Source organism: Heterodontus francisci, chromosome 24, assembly GCF_036365525.1.
Source record: "Heterodontus francisci isolate sHetFra1 chromosome 24, sHetFra1.hap1, whole genome shotgun sequence".
In the NCBI taxonomy this organism is placed as follows: domain Eukaryota; kingdom Metazoa; phylum Chordata; class Chondrichthyes; order Heterodontiformes; family Heterodontidae; genus Heterodontus; species Heterodontus francisci.
Window position 1 is genome coordinate 52,927,885 of NC_090394.1, and position 14,223 is coordinate 52,942,107.

The 14,223-nt window shown below is 41.0% G+C and overlaps 1 protein-coding gene across 4 annotated transcripts in view; it reads left to right on the forward strand.

Annotated features, from left to right (window-relative positions):
• Positions 1 to 14,223, forward strand: part of smg1 (SMG1 nonsense mediated mRNA decay associated PI3K related kinase) — a 152,741-nt gene that overhangs the window by 111,195 nt on the left and 27,323 nt on the right. For all 4 annotated transcript variants that reach the window (XR_010977399.1, XM_068056197.1, XM_068056198.1 and 1 more), the window contains exons 46-53: positions 733 to 926; positions 4,480 to 4,652; positions 5,255 to 5,534; positions 7,487 to 7,759; positions 8,969 to 9,203; positions 9,298 to 9,524; positions 12,972 to 13,128; positions 13,482 to 13,671. Coding sequence is in view for 3 of the 4 variants with exons in the window: in XM_068056197.1 (XP_067912298.1) it covers positions 733 to 926; positions 4,480 to 4,652; positions 5,255 to 5,534; positions 7,487 to 7,759; positions 8,969 to 9,203; positions 9,298 to 9,524; positions 12,972 to 13,128; positions 13,482 to 13,671 (1,729 nt within the window). In the remaining variant the exon portion in view is untranslated. The remainder of the gene's footprint in view (positions 1 to 732; positions 927 to 4,479; positions 4,653 to 5,254; positions 5,535 to 7,486; positions 7,760 to 8,968; positions 9,204 to 9,297; positions 9,525 to 12,971; positions 13,129 to 13,481; positions 13,672 to 14,223) is intronic.

Genomic DNA, 14,223 nt, shown 5'->3' on the forward strand with positions numbered 1-14,223 from the left:
TCATTTGGTATTGCCCCAAGAAAGGTGGAGATATATAGGGCCAACTTTCCTGACCTTTTGTACCTGGGTAATGCCTACTCGAGGCAACCTGCAGCACAACCCATGAGGCCTGTAGTTGTACTTAAGTTTGTTTTTCAGGAGCAAGACCTGCCAAAGGGTGGGTGTTTCCCAGCATATTAAACAAGTAGTACTACATGGCCTGGACAGGTGCAACAGACTTTGGCTGTTCTGCACCTGCCTAGTTCTGGAGTAGTGTGAGGACAGGAAAGCTAGTTCCATAACAAAGACAACTAGAGTAAATTTAAACTGATTTATTTATATGTAGATGCTGTGGCAATTATTTGCTACTGTAAAGAAGGAAAAAGCAAAGAAAATCAGCACACACTGAACCTTTACCTTGGGTGTCAAGAGGGCACTGTTTATTCCAGTGCATCTCCTTATCCAAAAGAGTAATTGTCCACTGAGGAGAATCAACCAATGCTGAGGTAGTTAGTAAAGATTTAGGAAGGAGCTGCAGATTTGCATTCTCTTCAGTGTCTAAACTTCGGGCAGATACCAAACTAGTTGATTGAAACTTTTAGCAATTTTGTATGCAGCAAGATGTGGCTTTAAAATTTTTAACTAAACTCAAAAATGGATAACTTGTTTGAATTTTTCAGTTTAAACTGTGAACTGAATCTTTTGTCTTAACGGTTTGAATTTTTACTACTTCCCCTCGTCCCTCACTTAAAGGTGACCTGGTTTAAGAACAGGGATGATATGCTAGCAGTTATTCCTAAACTTGATACAAGTCTGGAGGATTATCTGAATCTCCAGGAACAATTGACAAAAGTGGAGAAACTGCAGGGTAAATTGCTAGAGGAAGTAGAATTTCTGGAAGGAGCTGCTGATATTTCTGACCACCCAGCTCACACATTGGAACAAAGGTATGCCTTTTTTAAAAGAAGAAAATGTGAAAAGATTGTTGAATTTAATCATCGTGCCAATTCTCTTAGTTGTAGGATTTGTTTGTTTTTTGAGAGAACCCCCATAAATACAATATAAAATCTAACTGAATTTGCCATATGCAGGTGGAATTTTCATGTTTTCATTGTTACGGAGTTACTTGTTTACAACAGCCGTATTAAATTTAAAAACTTACTTTTCACTGATCAGAAAACTTGGTGAAAGTTCTCTAACACTGAGGTTTATTCCAAAGTTCTTGGCCACCACTAAATATAACTCCAAGTTGACTATAACAAGCTTGATCTCATGATCTCAGTTATTAATTTTGCATACTGGTGGAGTAAGGCCTTCCACGTTCCAGTAGGTAGAATGAATCATTTTGATATCGCTCCTGCCTAGTACTATAAAAATTGAAAGTTTTAAGATTAAACACAAGTTTAGAATCTTGAGGAAATCCTTTCTTGGTGATTAAATGGGAAAATACATAAAATGGAAAAATGCTTTCTTCACTTCACAGCTTAGCTTTAGAAGTTTGAACAGTTTTAAAAAAAAAAAAAACTGGCTCAAGTTACACCTCTATTTGAAAGATTGCTTTCAGTAAAATCCCCTAGTTGTCATGAAGTTAAAACAGAAAATGCTGGAAATACTCTCCAGGTCATCTAGCATCTGTAGAAAGAGTTAACGGTTCAGATAGATGACTTTTTGTCAGAACTGGAAATATTTAGAGATGTAATGAGTTTTAAGTAAACGACACATTTGCTGACCACGCAACTACTAGGTAGCGAAATACTGGCACATGCGCCAATACAGCTTCATCAACTGAAAGGTCACTGTCTGCGACATCTCGGGCAGCTGCCAATAATAAAAATGGTGCTGCTCAATTTGACACACAAAGAGCAAATTGAACCCAAGCCCCCTCAATGGCCATGGTTGCCACCTACATGTCTCTTTCCCCCCCACCCCACCCCCACAACAGTTCCTCGCTCCCTCCTGCAATCGGTGCCTCAATCGCTGCATTTAGGTCCCGCTCCCTGCCACAATCACCACCTCAATCCCCGCTTTCCTCTTGCCCACTTCCTCCCAAAGCCATCTGCTCGTTGCTCCCGACTGCTTGCTGCTCCATCTTGCTCGCTTCTCCGCCGTTGCCGCTTGCTCCACTGCTTCTCCCCATCCTGGTTGCCGTTCACCTACTTAGTGCATGGGTACGCCAAACGTGCGGACACCATGGTGACATCGGCGCCTGTCTGTGCGGATTCATACTGGCAAGCTGGCAAGTATTCGGACGCACTGACAACGTTGGCGATTGCCCTGCGTTTTCAGGCGCCTCATCGTTAAGTAAATATAGAGGGGTGGGAAGAACAAAAAGGAAAGCCTGAGATGAGGTGGAAAACAGGAGTAATTGACGAGAGATGCTGGTGAAAGGAGATGTTGATGGGACAAGTAAAGAAGCAAAAGATGGTTTCGAGGAGGTGTAAATGAGAAAGCAAGAATCAACAGCTGTCATCTAAATACAATGGGCGCAGAGGTTATGATCTGAAATTGTTGAATTTAGTGTTTAGTGCAGAAAGCTGTAAAGTGCCGAATCAAAAAATGGGTTGTTCCACGAACTTCAGTTCCCCTAATCGAGCCTGTTAACAGCTTGATATTTTAGATCATAACCTGCACAAAGCCAAAATGTCTAAATGTATTTTACATTAAAATTCCGACTATATTACCTTCACAGTGGAGAAGAGCTTATGTAGCTTATGTTCGCTGATGACATAAAACTAGATGGGAATGTGAGTTGTGAGGAAGATGCAAAGAGGCTTCAAGTGGATTTAGACAGGCTAAGTGAGTGGTCAAGAACATGGCAGATGGAATATAATGTGGGAAAAATGTGAAGTTATCCACTTTGGTAGGAAAAAACGAAATGCAGAGTATTTCTTAAATGGTGAGAGATCGGGAAGTGTTGATGCCCAAAGGAACCTGGGTGTCCTTGTTCATAAGTCACTGAAAGCTAACATGCAGGTGCTGCAAGCAATTATTGCAAGAGGATTTGAGTACATGATTAAAGAGTCTTGCTGCAATTGTATAGAGCCTTGATGTACCTGGAGTATTGTGTACAGGTTTGGTCTCTTTACCTAAGAGAGCATATACTTGCCATAGAGGGAGTGCAACAAAGGTTCACCAGACTGATCCCTGGGATGGCGGGATTGTCCTATGAAGAGACTGGGCCTATATTCTCTAGAGTTTAGATGAATGAGAGGTGATCTCATTGAAGCATACAGAGTTCTAACAGGGCTCGACAGGGTAGATGCAGGAAGGATGTTTCCCATGGCGGGGTTGTTTAGAACCAGAGGGGATAGTCTCAGAATAACTGAGATAAGGAAGAAATTCTTCACACAGGGTGGTGAATCTTTGGAATTCTGAGCCTCCCCAGTCCTCTGGGGTAGTCATTGAGTATATTTAGGACAGAGGTCAATAGATTTCTAGATATTAAAGATATCAAGGGATATCGGGATAGTGCAGGAAAATGGCACTGAGGTAGATGATCAGCCAATGATCTAGTTGAATGGTGGAGCAGGCTCGAGGGGCTGAATGGCCTACTCCTGCTATTTCCTGTGTTCCTATGTACCCCTCAATCTGTAAGTGGGAGATCAGTGATTAATCCTCCAATACGGGTACTTTAACTGAACACCTCTTTAATGAAGTGTTTATTTTTTCATGCCTCTTTTCTCCTCTCCTGACGGTGCTATTTTATGATTGGGTACCATTTCTTGGGCACATCTCAGGTGCTGTACTCAAGTAGAGAGTTGCCGACTATTCTACCATAAAGGCATTAAGTTGAGCTCCATTTTGACCCTGTCCTTTTTAAAAATGGGCATTTTACATTAGGGGACCTGATACCCCTACTGGGGTACTGTAGCATAGTGATTGTGTTACTGGACTAGTAACCCAGAGGCTTGGACTAACTATCTGGAGACATGGGTACAGATCTCACCACGGCAGCTAGGAAATTTAAATTCTGTAAATAAATTTGGAATAAAAAGCTAGCCTCAGTAACGGTAACCATGAAACTACTGGATTGACGCAAAAACTCATCTGGCTCACTTATGTCCTTTAGGGAATTAAATCTACAGCAATGATGTCTTTGACTCATGATGCCCTCTGAAATAGCCTAGCAAGCAGTTATAGTGAAGGCAGTGGTGCCCCACCACCTTCTCAAGGGCAATTACGGATGGGCAATAACTGCTGACCTTTCCAACGACATCCACATCCCATGAACAAGTTTTTTTTAAAACCCTTCTTCTGAACTGAAATATCTGTCTTCCCATTGCACAAGCAATAGAAAGTATGCAGAGAGCAACAGAACATGATGGAAATGAAATAAAATTTTAAGGAAAAATAATTTTTACCTTTTTGTTATGGCACAAGGTATTCCTCATGGCAGTTAAGGCTATATTCAGTTGAATGTTTTGTCTTGTTGGCAAAATTGCTGAAATAACAAGTGCTTTTAAATGCTGTCCATGCTATAACTGTTCATCTTGCATTTAGATATTCAGAACATACCCAGCTCCAGTCTCAACAGTTGGCTGTACAGGATGCTATTCAGGTGAAGTTGAATGACTTTGAACAGTGGATCTCACAATATCAGGCTGCCTTTTCAAGTCTAGAAGCTACACAGCTTGCAAGTCTGCTTCAGGATATCAGTACCCCATTGGACCTAGGTAATGACCATTCACTGACAAACTTCAGCTGGACATAAAACTTTCCAGAAATGACGTACTTCAAATGTAGACTGTCTTGTCATGTGGAGTAGACTGAAGTTTTGTATTATAGAACAAGATGCCCAGGATTAGTTCTGCTTGTGCATGCCTAAACGCTGCCTTAATGCACCTTCTGTTTCCGTTTAAGAAAATGGGTATATTGGGGACTTCTCAAACAATTTGTGCTGAGTTTAGTATTGGTGAAAGAACTGCTAATACTGTGATCCTGCCACATGGAATGTTTTTTCTAAATAGCTGACTTGTTGCATGTGGACAAATTGAACACACCATAAATGCACCTTAGCACTCACCTAATTCCATTTACCAGGCAATATGTAGTGTGAACAGACATTTCTGCTCACTATTGTTTATGTTCGATATTGCATGTTAGCAATCTGAAATGAAAACTAGACTGGGGATGATTGGGAATTATTTTTCTGTTAATTTAAAGCAGTGCCCTTATGCAAATGAAGGTACATCTAAGCCTCCTTAGCTTTTAATTACTAAATATTAAAATAAATGTCTTTCTGGTTTGAGCATTTTCTTCCCTCCTTTTAACATAGGGGCTCCAAGCTACGTACCGGCTACGACATTCCTCCAGAATGCAGGTCAGGCACACCTGATCAGTCAGTGTGAACAGTTGGAAGGAGAAGTTGGTGCACTGCTACAGCAACGTCGAACCATCTTGCGTGGCTGCCTAGAACAGCTGCACAGTTATGCTGCTGTAGCTCTGCAGTACCCAAAGGCTGTTTTCCAGAAGCACAGGATGGAGCAGTGGAAAACTTGGATGGAAGAACTGATTTGTGACATGACGGTGGAACACTGTCAGGAACTGTATAGAAAGTGAGTACACTGTGAATTATGGTTGCATGTTAAATTGAAATTGGAATTGAACTTGCTAGCTAATTAAACTATTCTGGCCAGTCAACATGGATATAATAGAATTATCTGGTGATAAATTAGCTGATCTCAGTGGACTTGTAGTTGTGATCTTAATATTGGCCTCTTGAGTTAGTGGAAAAATGACCATCGTGCTTACTCTGTTCACTGTCCAGTGATCTCTCTTCTGAAGTAGATGTGATTGTAAAATCCTATGGTCAAAAAGATTGCCATTCAAGTTTATAGTCATGTGAGGAATGGCTACTTAAGAAAGGTGCTAGAGGGCTATCTGTACCTGGCAAACTGAACCTGCATGTATATCCAAATGTTTCTATGCAAGGGCAGTGGGAAGGTTATAAAGACTTGTATATTCATGATTTTCTGCTGTTTTCTCTGTCTAGATCTTTCTTTCTTACATGGTAACAGGAATAGGCTATTCAGCCCTCAAGCCTGTTCCACCATTCAGTGAGATCATGGCTGATCTGTATCTTTACTCCATCCACCCGCCTTGGCTCTATTCCCCTCCTTAATACTCTTGGCTAGCAAAAATCAATTGATCTCAGATTTAAAATTATTAATTGAGCTAACATCTACAGTGTTTTGTGGGAGAGAATTTCACGCTTCAACACCCTTATCTGAAGTGTTTCCTAACTTTTCTCCTGAATGGCCTGGCTCTAATTTTATTACATCCCCTTGTCCTAGATTCTTCCACCAGCAGAAAAGGTTTCTATCTACCCTGTTAATCCCTTTCAAAATTCTAAAAAACTCAAACAGATCACCCCCTTAACCTTCTATATTCCAGGGAATACAAGCCTAGTTTATGTAATAAAAGCAAAATACTGCGGATGCTGGAAATCTGAAATAAAAACAAGAAATGCTGGAATCATTCAGCAGGTCTGGCAGCATCTGTGGAAAGAGAAGCAGAGTTAACGTTTCGGGTCAGTGACCCTTCTTCGGAACTGACAAATATAAGAAAAGTCACAGATTATAAGCAAGTGAGGTGGGGGTGGGGCGAGAGGTAACAAAGGAGAAGGTGTAGATTGGACCAGGCCACATAGCTGACCAAAAGGTCACGGATGTAATCTAGTTTATGTAATCTCTCCTCATATAAATTAACCCTTGGAGCCCTGATAAAATTCTGTTGAATCAGCACTACATTCCTTCCAAGGCCATTATATCCTTTCTCAAGTAGCATATCCAGAATTCTGCATAGTACTCCAGATGTGGTCTATCCACAGCTTTGTATAGTTGCAGACAACACTGTCCTTTGTTCTAGCCCTCTAGATATAAAAGCTAACATTCCATTTGTCTTTATACTTTTTTTGTACTTGACCACTGCAATTTAATCTGTGTGCATACACCTATGAAGTTCTTTGGACCTCCACTCTTCCTAGCTGTTGATTTAAAAAAAATACTTGGATCTATCCACCTTTGGTCCAAAATGGATGACCTCTCACTTAAGCTGCTTTAAATGCACCTGCCACAGTCTTGCTCACTCACTTAATCAATGTCTGTTTGTAATTTTATGTTCCTGTCTGCACTATTTCCTATGCCACCAATCTTTGTGTCATTGCCAAACTTGGATATATGGCTCTTCTACCTGGTAGTAAAACCTTTTTTATAGTTCCATGTGCAGAAGAATAGATTTATTGTAGTTTTTTTTTAAGTGGTCCAGCATTCCTTATAAAAATGTCCTTGAAAGCACATTAGTGCAAGAGGCATAATTATACTTGACAGATAGCACCTGATGGGAATGATTGACTCGATTACAAATTGCTTTCAGAAGAGGATTTGACTTGGCCAGTGAATCTTGTGCAAGACCATTCCAGGCAGTGGACCAGTAAACTACTGCCATATGTTATGAAGCTAACTGTAGGAATGACTTTATATGTAACATTCCCATGCTTGTTTTCTAGGTATGAGATACAATATGCTCCCCAGCAGCCCACGACAGTATGTCAGTTCATAACTGCTACTGAGATGACACTTCAACATTTTGCAGCAGATGTTAACAGTCGGTTAATCAGACAAGTTGAGCGCCTAAAGCAGGAATCAGTAACTCTACCTGTTTGTGAAGAACAGTTGAAGGAAATTGAACGCTGCATAAAAGTTTTTCTTCATGAAAATGGTGAAGAGGGATCCTTGAGTCTTGCTAGTGTCATAATTTCGGCTCTTTGCACGTTAACAAGGTATTGTCTGTCTGCTATTAGCTGCAGCAAGTGAAGACCCTATGGAAGCAATAGCTTAAGAATTGGTCTGATTTTAAACTGCCTTTCGTTAAAGTTTCCAAGTTTTATGGTCTTTGCTGAAATTTGACATTATTTGTCAAATATGCTGTTTTTACAACAACAAATTATACTTATATAATGCCTTTAACGTAATAAAACATCCCAAGGCCCTTCACAGGAGCATTATGAAACAAAATGACACTGAGTAACATAAGGAGATATTGGGTCAGATGTCGAAAAGCTTGGTCAAAGTAGTAGGTTTTAAGGAGTGTGTTAAAGGAGGAAAGTGTGGTAGAGGGGCAAAGAAGTGTAGGGGAGGGTATTCCAGAGCTTAGGGCCTAGGCAACTGATGGTGCAGCCATCAGTGGTGGAGCAATGAAAATCGGGGATGTTGGAGCCCAGAATTAGAGGAGTGTAGATTGGAGGGTTGTGGGACTGGAGGAGATTACTGAAATAGGGAGGGCCGAGGCCATGGAGGGATTTGAAAATGAGGATGAGAATTTTAAAATCAAGCTTTTGCTTGATTGGGAGCCAATGTAGATAGAGTACAGGTCTGATAGGGGAACAGGACGTGACGGGCAGCAGAGTTTTGGCTGACCTCAAGTTTACAGGGGGTAGAATGTGGGAGACCAGCCAGGAGTGCATTGAAATAGTCCAGTCTAGAGGTAATGAAGGATTTCAGCAGCAGATGAGTTGAGACAGAGACAGGGATAATGTTAGAGGTGAAAATAGGCAGTCTTAGTGGTGGAGCGAATATGATGTCGGAAGCTCTTCTCGGGGTCAGGTGTAACACCAAGGTTGCAAATAGACTGGTTTAATCTCCGATTGGTGCCGGGAGAGGGATGGAGTTTGGAAAGGGGACCAAAAACAATGGCTTTAGTCTTAGTATTTAATTGGAGGAAGTTTCTGCTCATCCAGTACTGGATGTCAGATAAACAGTCTGAATTTTTAAGGGGAAAATGGTTTCAGGCAAAAATAGTCAATATCGTTGGTTTGAGTACCTGATGTTTTGACTTTTTAAAAAAAATAAAATTGTGGTTGCCGTCCCTGTAGCTTAGATATCATCTTGTACGTAGGAATTTAAACTAAAATGAGAGGTTTGACAGTTGTAAATTTGTGCACGTGATGAGTTCCTGATGCATATCTATAACTATTTCTATTACGTTGTAGGCGGAACCTTATGATGGAAGGAGCTGCCTCAAGTGCTGGGGAACAACTGGTTGATCTGACTTCCAGAGATGGTGCTTGGTTTTTAGAGGAACTCTGTAGTATGAGTGGCAATGTTACCTGTCTTGTACAACTTCTTGAGCAATGCCAGCTGGTGCCACAGGATCTTGACATCCCAAATCCTGTGGAAGCATCAGAAGCAGTTTATTTGGCTAATGGAGTATACACTTCTCTGCAGGTTTGTGTGGCTAAGAGAATGTTTTGTGGTCAGTATTCTGATAACTATTTTAATAGCTCGCTCTTTTGTTAATACTGGATATGATTTTCAACAGGAGCTAAATGCCAACTTCAGACAGATTATCTTCCCAGAAGCACTTAGATGCATGATGAAAGGAGAAAATACTTTGCAGAACATGCTTAATGAACTGGATAATATTATTGAACAGACAACTGATGGCGTTTCTTTGCAAATGCTCATAGATTCTCTGCAGGCTTATCTGAGAAATGCTGCTATGGGAATGGAGGAGGAAACCAATGCCCACTATATTGATGTCACCAGGTAAATGAATAATTGCTTAAAGCATTCCATATGAAGCAATATTTTATTTTTAACGGAAGCAAATGAGTTGTGTTTAACAGTGCAACAGATCACTGTTGTAACACTTCCAGTTTCAATTTTCCAGTTGAAATTAGCAGGTTTTTGATGGGAAAAAAGGCTGAATTTTATGCCCCCCCAAAGAGTGGGGTGGGGGAGGTTGGTGAAATGGAGCGGGAGGCTCGGGGCCCATCCTGACCCCCTTCCACCTCCACTGCCACTTCATGCAGGGCGGCGGCGAAAAACGGCCCGCCTGCCCCAGGCCAATCAGGTCTTTAAGTGGCCAGTTATCGGCCGCCTGCCACCGTGGGGATTTTACCTTTGGCCGGTTGGGCGGCCCAGGCCCGAGAAAAGCCGCCTGACAAAAGCAGGCAGCTTTCTGATGGCCTGGAGGAGGCCCTTGTGAACAGGCACACTGTGCCTGACGGAAGGCCGCCCCTGATGCCCCAACCACACCCAACACCCGACCGATCACCCCCGACGAGACCCCAAAAACTTACCTTTTCCTGGGGCCATCCTTCATCTTCCTTCTGACGGCTGGGTTGCAGACCCAGCAGTGGCCACTGCTCCCAGTGGCGCTGCTGGGACAGAGCTGCAGGCCCGCTGATTGGCTGGCAGCTCCATTAGGCGGGACTTCTTGCCTCAATGAGGTGGAAGTCCCGCCTCAGACCAATTTAAAAACTTGGGGACCGTAAAATGTGGGCTGGATGCCCAGGCCAGGCGGAGGCGGGTTCACTGATTTTTCAGTCGGTGGACGGAAGCCGTCCACCGAGGGTAAAATTCGGCCCAAAGACTCATGATCCGTGCCTTTAACTGTTGTAAATGTAACTGATACATTTTGAGTGATTTGCAGATTCTATAGTAGGAACACCCAACTAGCTTAACTGAAAGTCTATTGACCAAAATCAGTAATGCTGGCATTTGGAGTTCCCAGAGGAAAGATTTGTTACTTGTATTGCAGAGTACAATTTTAATCATGGTTCATGGAGGGTCTGTTCTTTGCCTCCCTCCCACTTAGTTCTTCCCTCTGATTTTCGTCTTGCCAGTCTGCTGTTTAAATAGCCCAGTCCAAGACAAGCAGCTGTATGCTATGTAAATACGAGTAGTCGTAGCAATGACATAGTGGGCATGCTTTGTAAAGGTTGGTTTAACTGAGATTACCAGAGATTAAATAATTTCTTGATGAATAACTTTGGGAAATATATGGGGTAATATTGAATCTACACTGCTGGTGGGTTGTTTCTCAGATGATGCTTATTGGAAATTTGGAAGCTTCCCATTTAAAATTAATATGCAAAAAAATTGTAGGCAGCATGTGGCTGAATTTCGTTCTACATTGTGGGTGAGCCTTCCTGTTGACATACTCCTAAAAGAACCCCTGCAATTATATGTATAATGTGTTTTCGTTAGATGAGGAAATTAGGGCACCTTGAAACAGATCATCTTCCATTACTGCCATCATCTACAACACAATCCCACATTCAAATAAATAATTAATTTTCCACTTTCTGAGGGATCATTCTCTATGCAGTATTCTTCCCTCTTCCACCAGCCCAACTTTAAGCACTCGTTCCTCTGGCATCTTCCAGTGCACCATAGATGATATACCATCTTTCTGTTCACCACCTTCCATATCTTTGTTTTGGACCCCAAACCTTCTGTATGAGACTGCAACATACAGGAATTTGCTCCAATCTCGTGTACTGTGTTCACTGCTTATAACATGCTTTCCTATGTTGGGAAAACTATATCCACTTTAGGTGGCTGTTTTTCTAAATGTTTCTGTTCTGTCTGCATTACTGTTCTGTCTTCCTTACTGAGATCCCCACGACTTGCTTTTTAAATGCATTGGGATGTTTTCCTATTTTAAAGGCACTATGCAAATACAGGTTGTACTGTTAACCCTCTCTTCCATCCCCATCTAACCTCCTGTCTTTTGGCCTACAGTGCCTTCAGCACTGTTCCAATCAAACTCAACAGAACCCTCGGGCACAGCAACTTGCATTACCTCAGTGTATTACAGATGTCTGGACTAAATATCGCCTCTAACTTCAAACCTTGGCTATCTATTCCATTTTTCTTGGCAGCAGAAGCGCTGGTGATGTGGGAAGCTTCTGTTGGTTTCGGAAATAGGGAAGGCATATTGTTAAATTTGGGAATCCTTTGACAGAATACAGTCCTGGTTTGGATGGTGGGTGGCTCATCATCCATCCTGTTTGAAGGTTTTTCTCTTTAGCACTGGTGGGCACATTATTTTTCTCACTTTAATTTCAGCCCTGGAAATACAGGCTTCTGAGGGTTTTTTCCTCTTGGGAGGATCTCTTACTGCCTTTGCTGTTTGCATGTTTTATTTTGTTAACTTATTCAGTGCTCTTTTCAAATGTCTAACTGAGCTTTTACATCAATCTCCTACTTTTAAGCAGGTTGCAGGTCATTCACCATTTGACTTGCTTTTCCTGCTTGGAGTATCTTTTCATTGGCTTTCTTCTCTCCACCGTCCCTTCCTGATTCTACTAAAATGTTTGCTTAGCAGTTACTTTGCAGTCTTGCAGAAGGACCTGCCCTAAACCTGTTCCCTCTAAGGTGTAGGTAGGGCCATGCAGCAATCTATAATGTACTGCGCATTGGAGTAACAAGCTGCTCATAACTTGGTGAAATTTCAGTGACTATTAAAATGTAAGCTGACCATGGACAAAAAGTAATGTTCAGAGGAGTTAGCTCGCCCAGTACAATGAACATTGAGGGAACATTGGTGATGAGTCTTTACTGCTAAACTACCTCTTTGGCACTGAAAATTAACCTTTACAAGTATGGTGTCACATTCCTTCAGATTGTAATTATTGAAGACTTAAAAAAAAATATATGCAATTTTCCTTTACTTTGTCCTCCTTTTATATATCACTCAATCCCATCTTTTCCACTCTATTTTCTGTACATGATTTAACATTGAATTGGCTTACACTTCTAGGTTTAGACTGTCTTCAGTAAGGATTCTTCAGTCTGATTGGTTAGAGATGCACAGTTGCTTGCCCTACTCTCAGGTCCCTGAGCCCTGTAGAGAGCACCACACTGTTTCAGATTTCTAATAATCGCAACTTCCAGTGTAAAGTGGACAAGTGTCAATGTAATGAACATTTGTTCACTGGCTGCAAAAACTCATCCAATGTACATGATCCTTCAATTCTCTCTCCCCTACCACCACACCCCCCCACCCCCTGCCATCCAACAAGTGGATAATGACATGTTTATGAAGAAGGAGGAAGAAGGTACCTATAATAGGTTAGCTAATATTTAGCACATGAATAAAAGTTAAATGCTGCAACAGGTACTGTTTTGAACTAGATTTATAGTTTTTGTCTGCAGACATGCAAGTTTATTAAAATTATTATTTACTCTGTTCAATTGTTATAGAATGCTGCGTGCTCAGTACACTGAATTAATTCAGCCAAGAAGTGTGGATGGTTCGGTGGAAGAGACACCTAAAATGTCAGCTGGCCAGATGTTACTTGTAGCTTTCGATGGAATGTTTGCCCAAGTGGAAATTGCATTTGGTTTATTAATTGAGAAGGTAATATGCTGGCATATGTATATTAATCTTTATAACACAAAAGTCTTTGTGTGTATGTTTAGCTTAATTATTTAGTTGGCCCATGCTATGGAAATGTAGCTGAACTGTAGCTGTATCCTAGTCCATCTTGTACATTGAAATATCTGCTTGTAGTCAGGCTGCAAGCGAGTTGAGCCATTTTTATAAGATTGTACGGCATGATAAAATTGTAAACCATCTCTGGCCGATTACATTATTTAAAGCTTTTTCCTCCACGTGTACTCAAGATGTTTTAAGCTACAGCATAGTTTTAATAATTTGCAGAATGTATAGACCTCTTATTTCAGACTTTTAAGTTATGGTTGTTGTTGTAGTTGAACAAGATGGAGGTACCACTGGCATGGCGGAAAATTGATATTATTAGAGAAGCCCGCAGCACCCAGGTCAACTTCTTCGACGATGACAATCACCGGCTAGTGCTGGAAGAGATCTTCTTCCTGAAACGACTGCAAACCATAAAGGAATTTTTCAGACTTTGTGGCACTTTTGCTCATAAATTATCAGGTAGTAGTTGGAGGTTTGTTTTAAAGGAGTTAAAAAGTTTATAAAGATTCTTGGTTCTTTATTGTCCTCCGTGTGAAAGAATAGCTCATTGAATATAAAATACAAGGATGGTGACCCTTCTTTAGGGTGAGAAAGATGATTACCTTTTCTCATTGAGTATGAGCCTTGTCACTGAGCTACTTCCTCAGTTCTTGAAGGAGTAAAGGTTTATACTCTTCTGTATATAGTTTTTAGTAAAGCTGTTCTTCATTACCCCTCTACTGATTTGAAGGTTTTTTTGCAATAATGAAGTGTAATATTCAATAATTTGAATTGACTATAGTTTTGAGTAATGTAAAAGTGGTTTTAACAAAAATGAATTACCATGATTTGACTTAAGCAACTTTGAAATGAAAATGCACTATATTTAACTCAGTTGAAATGACTTTTGTACTAGGCTAGGGTTACTTTTTTATTTGATTGTACTACCCCATTTAAAATTTCTGCTTTAGACTTCATTATAGTGGCACTGTACATTCCGAAAGACACCACAAAGATACCACCTGAATGATG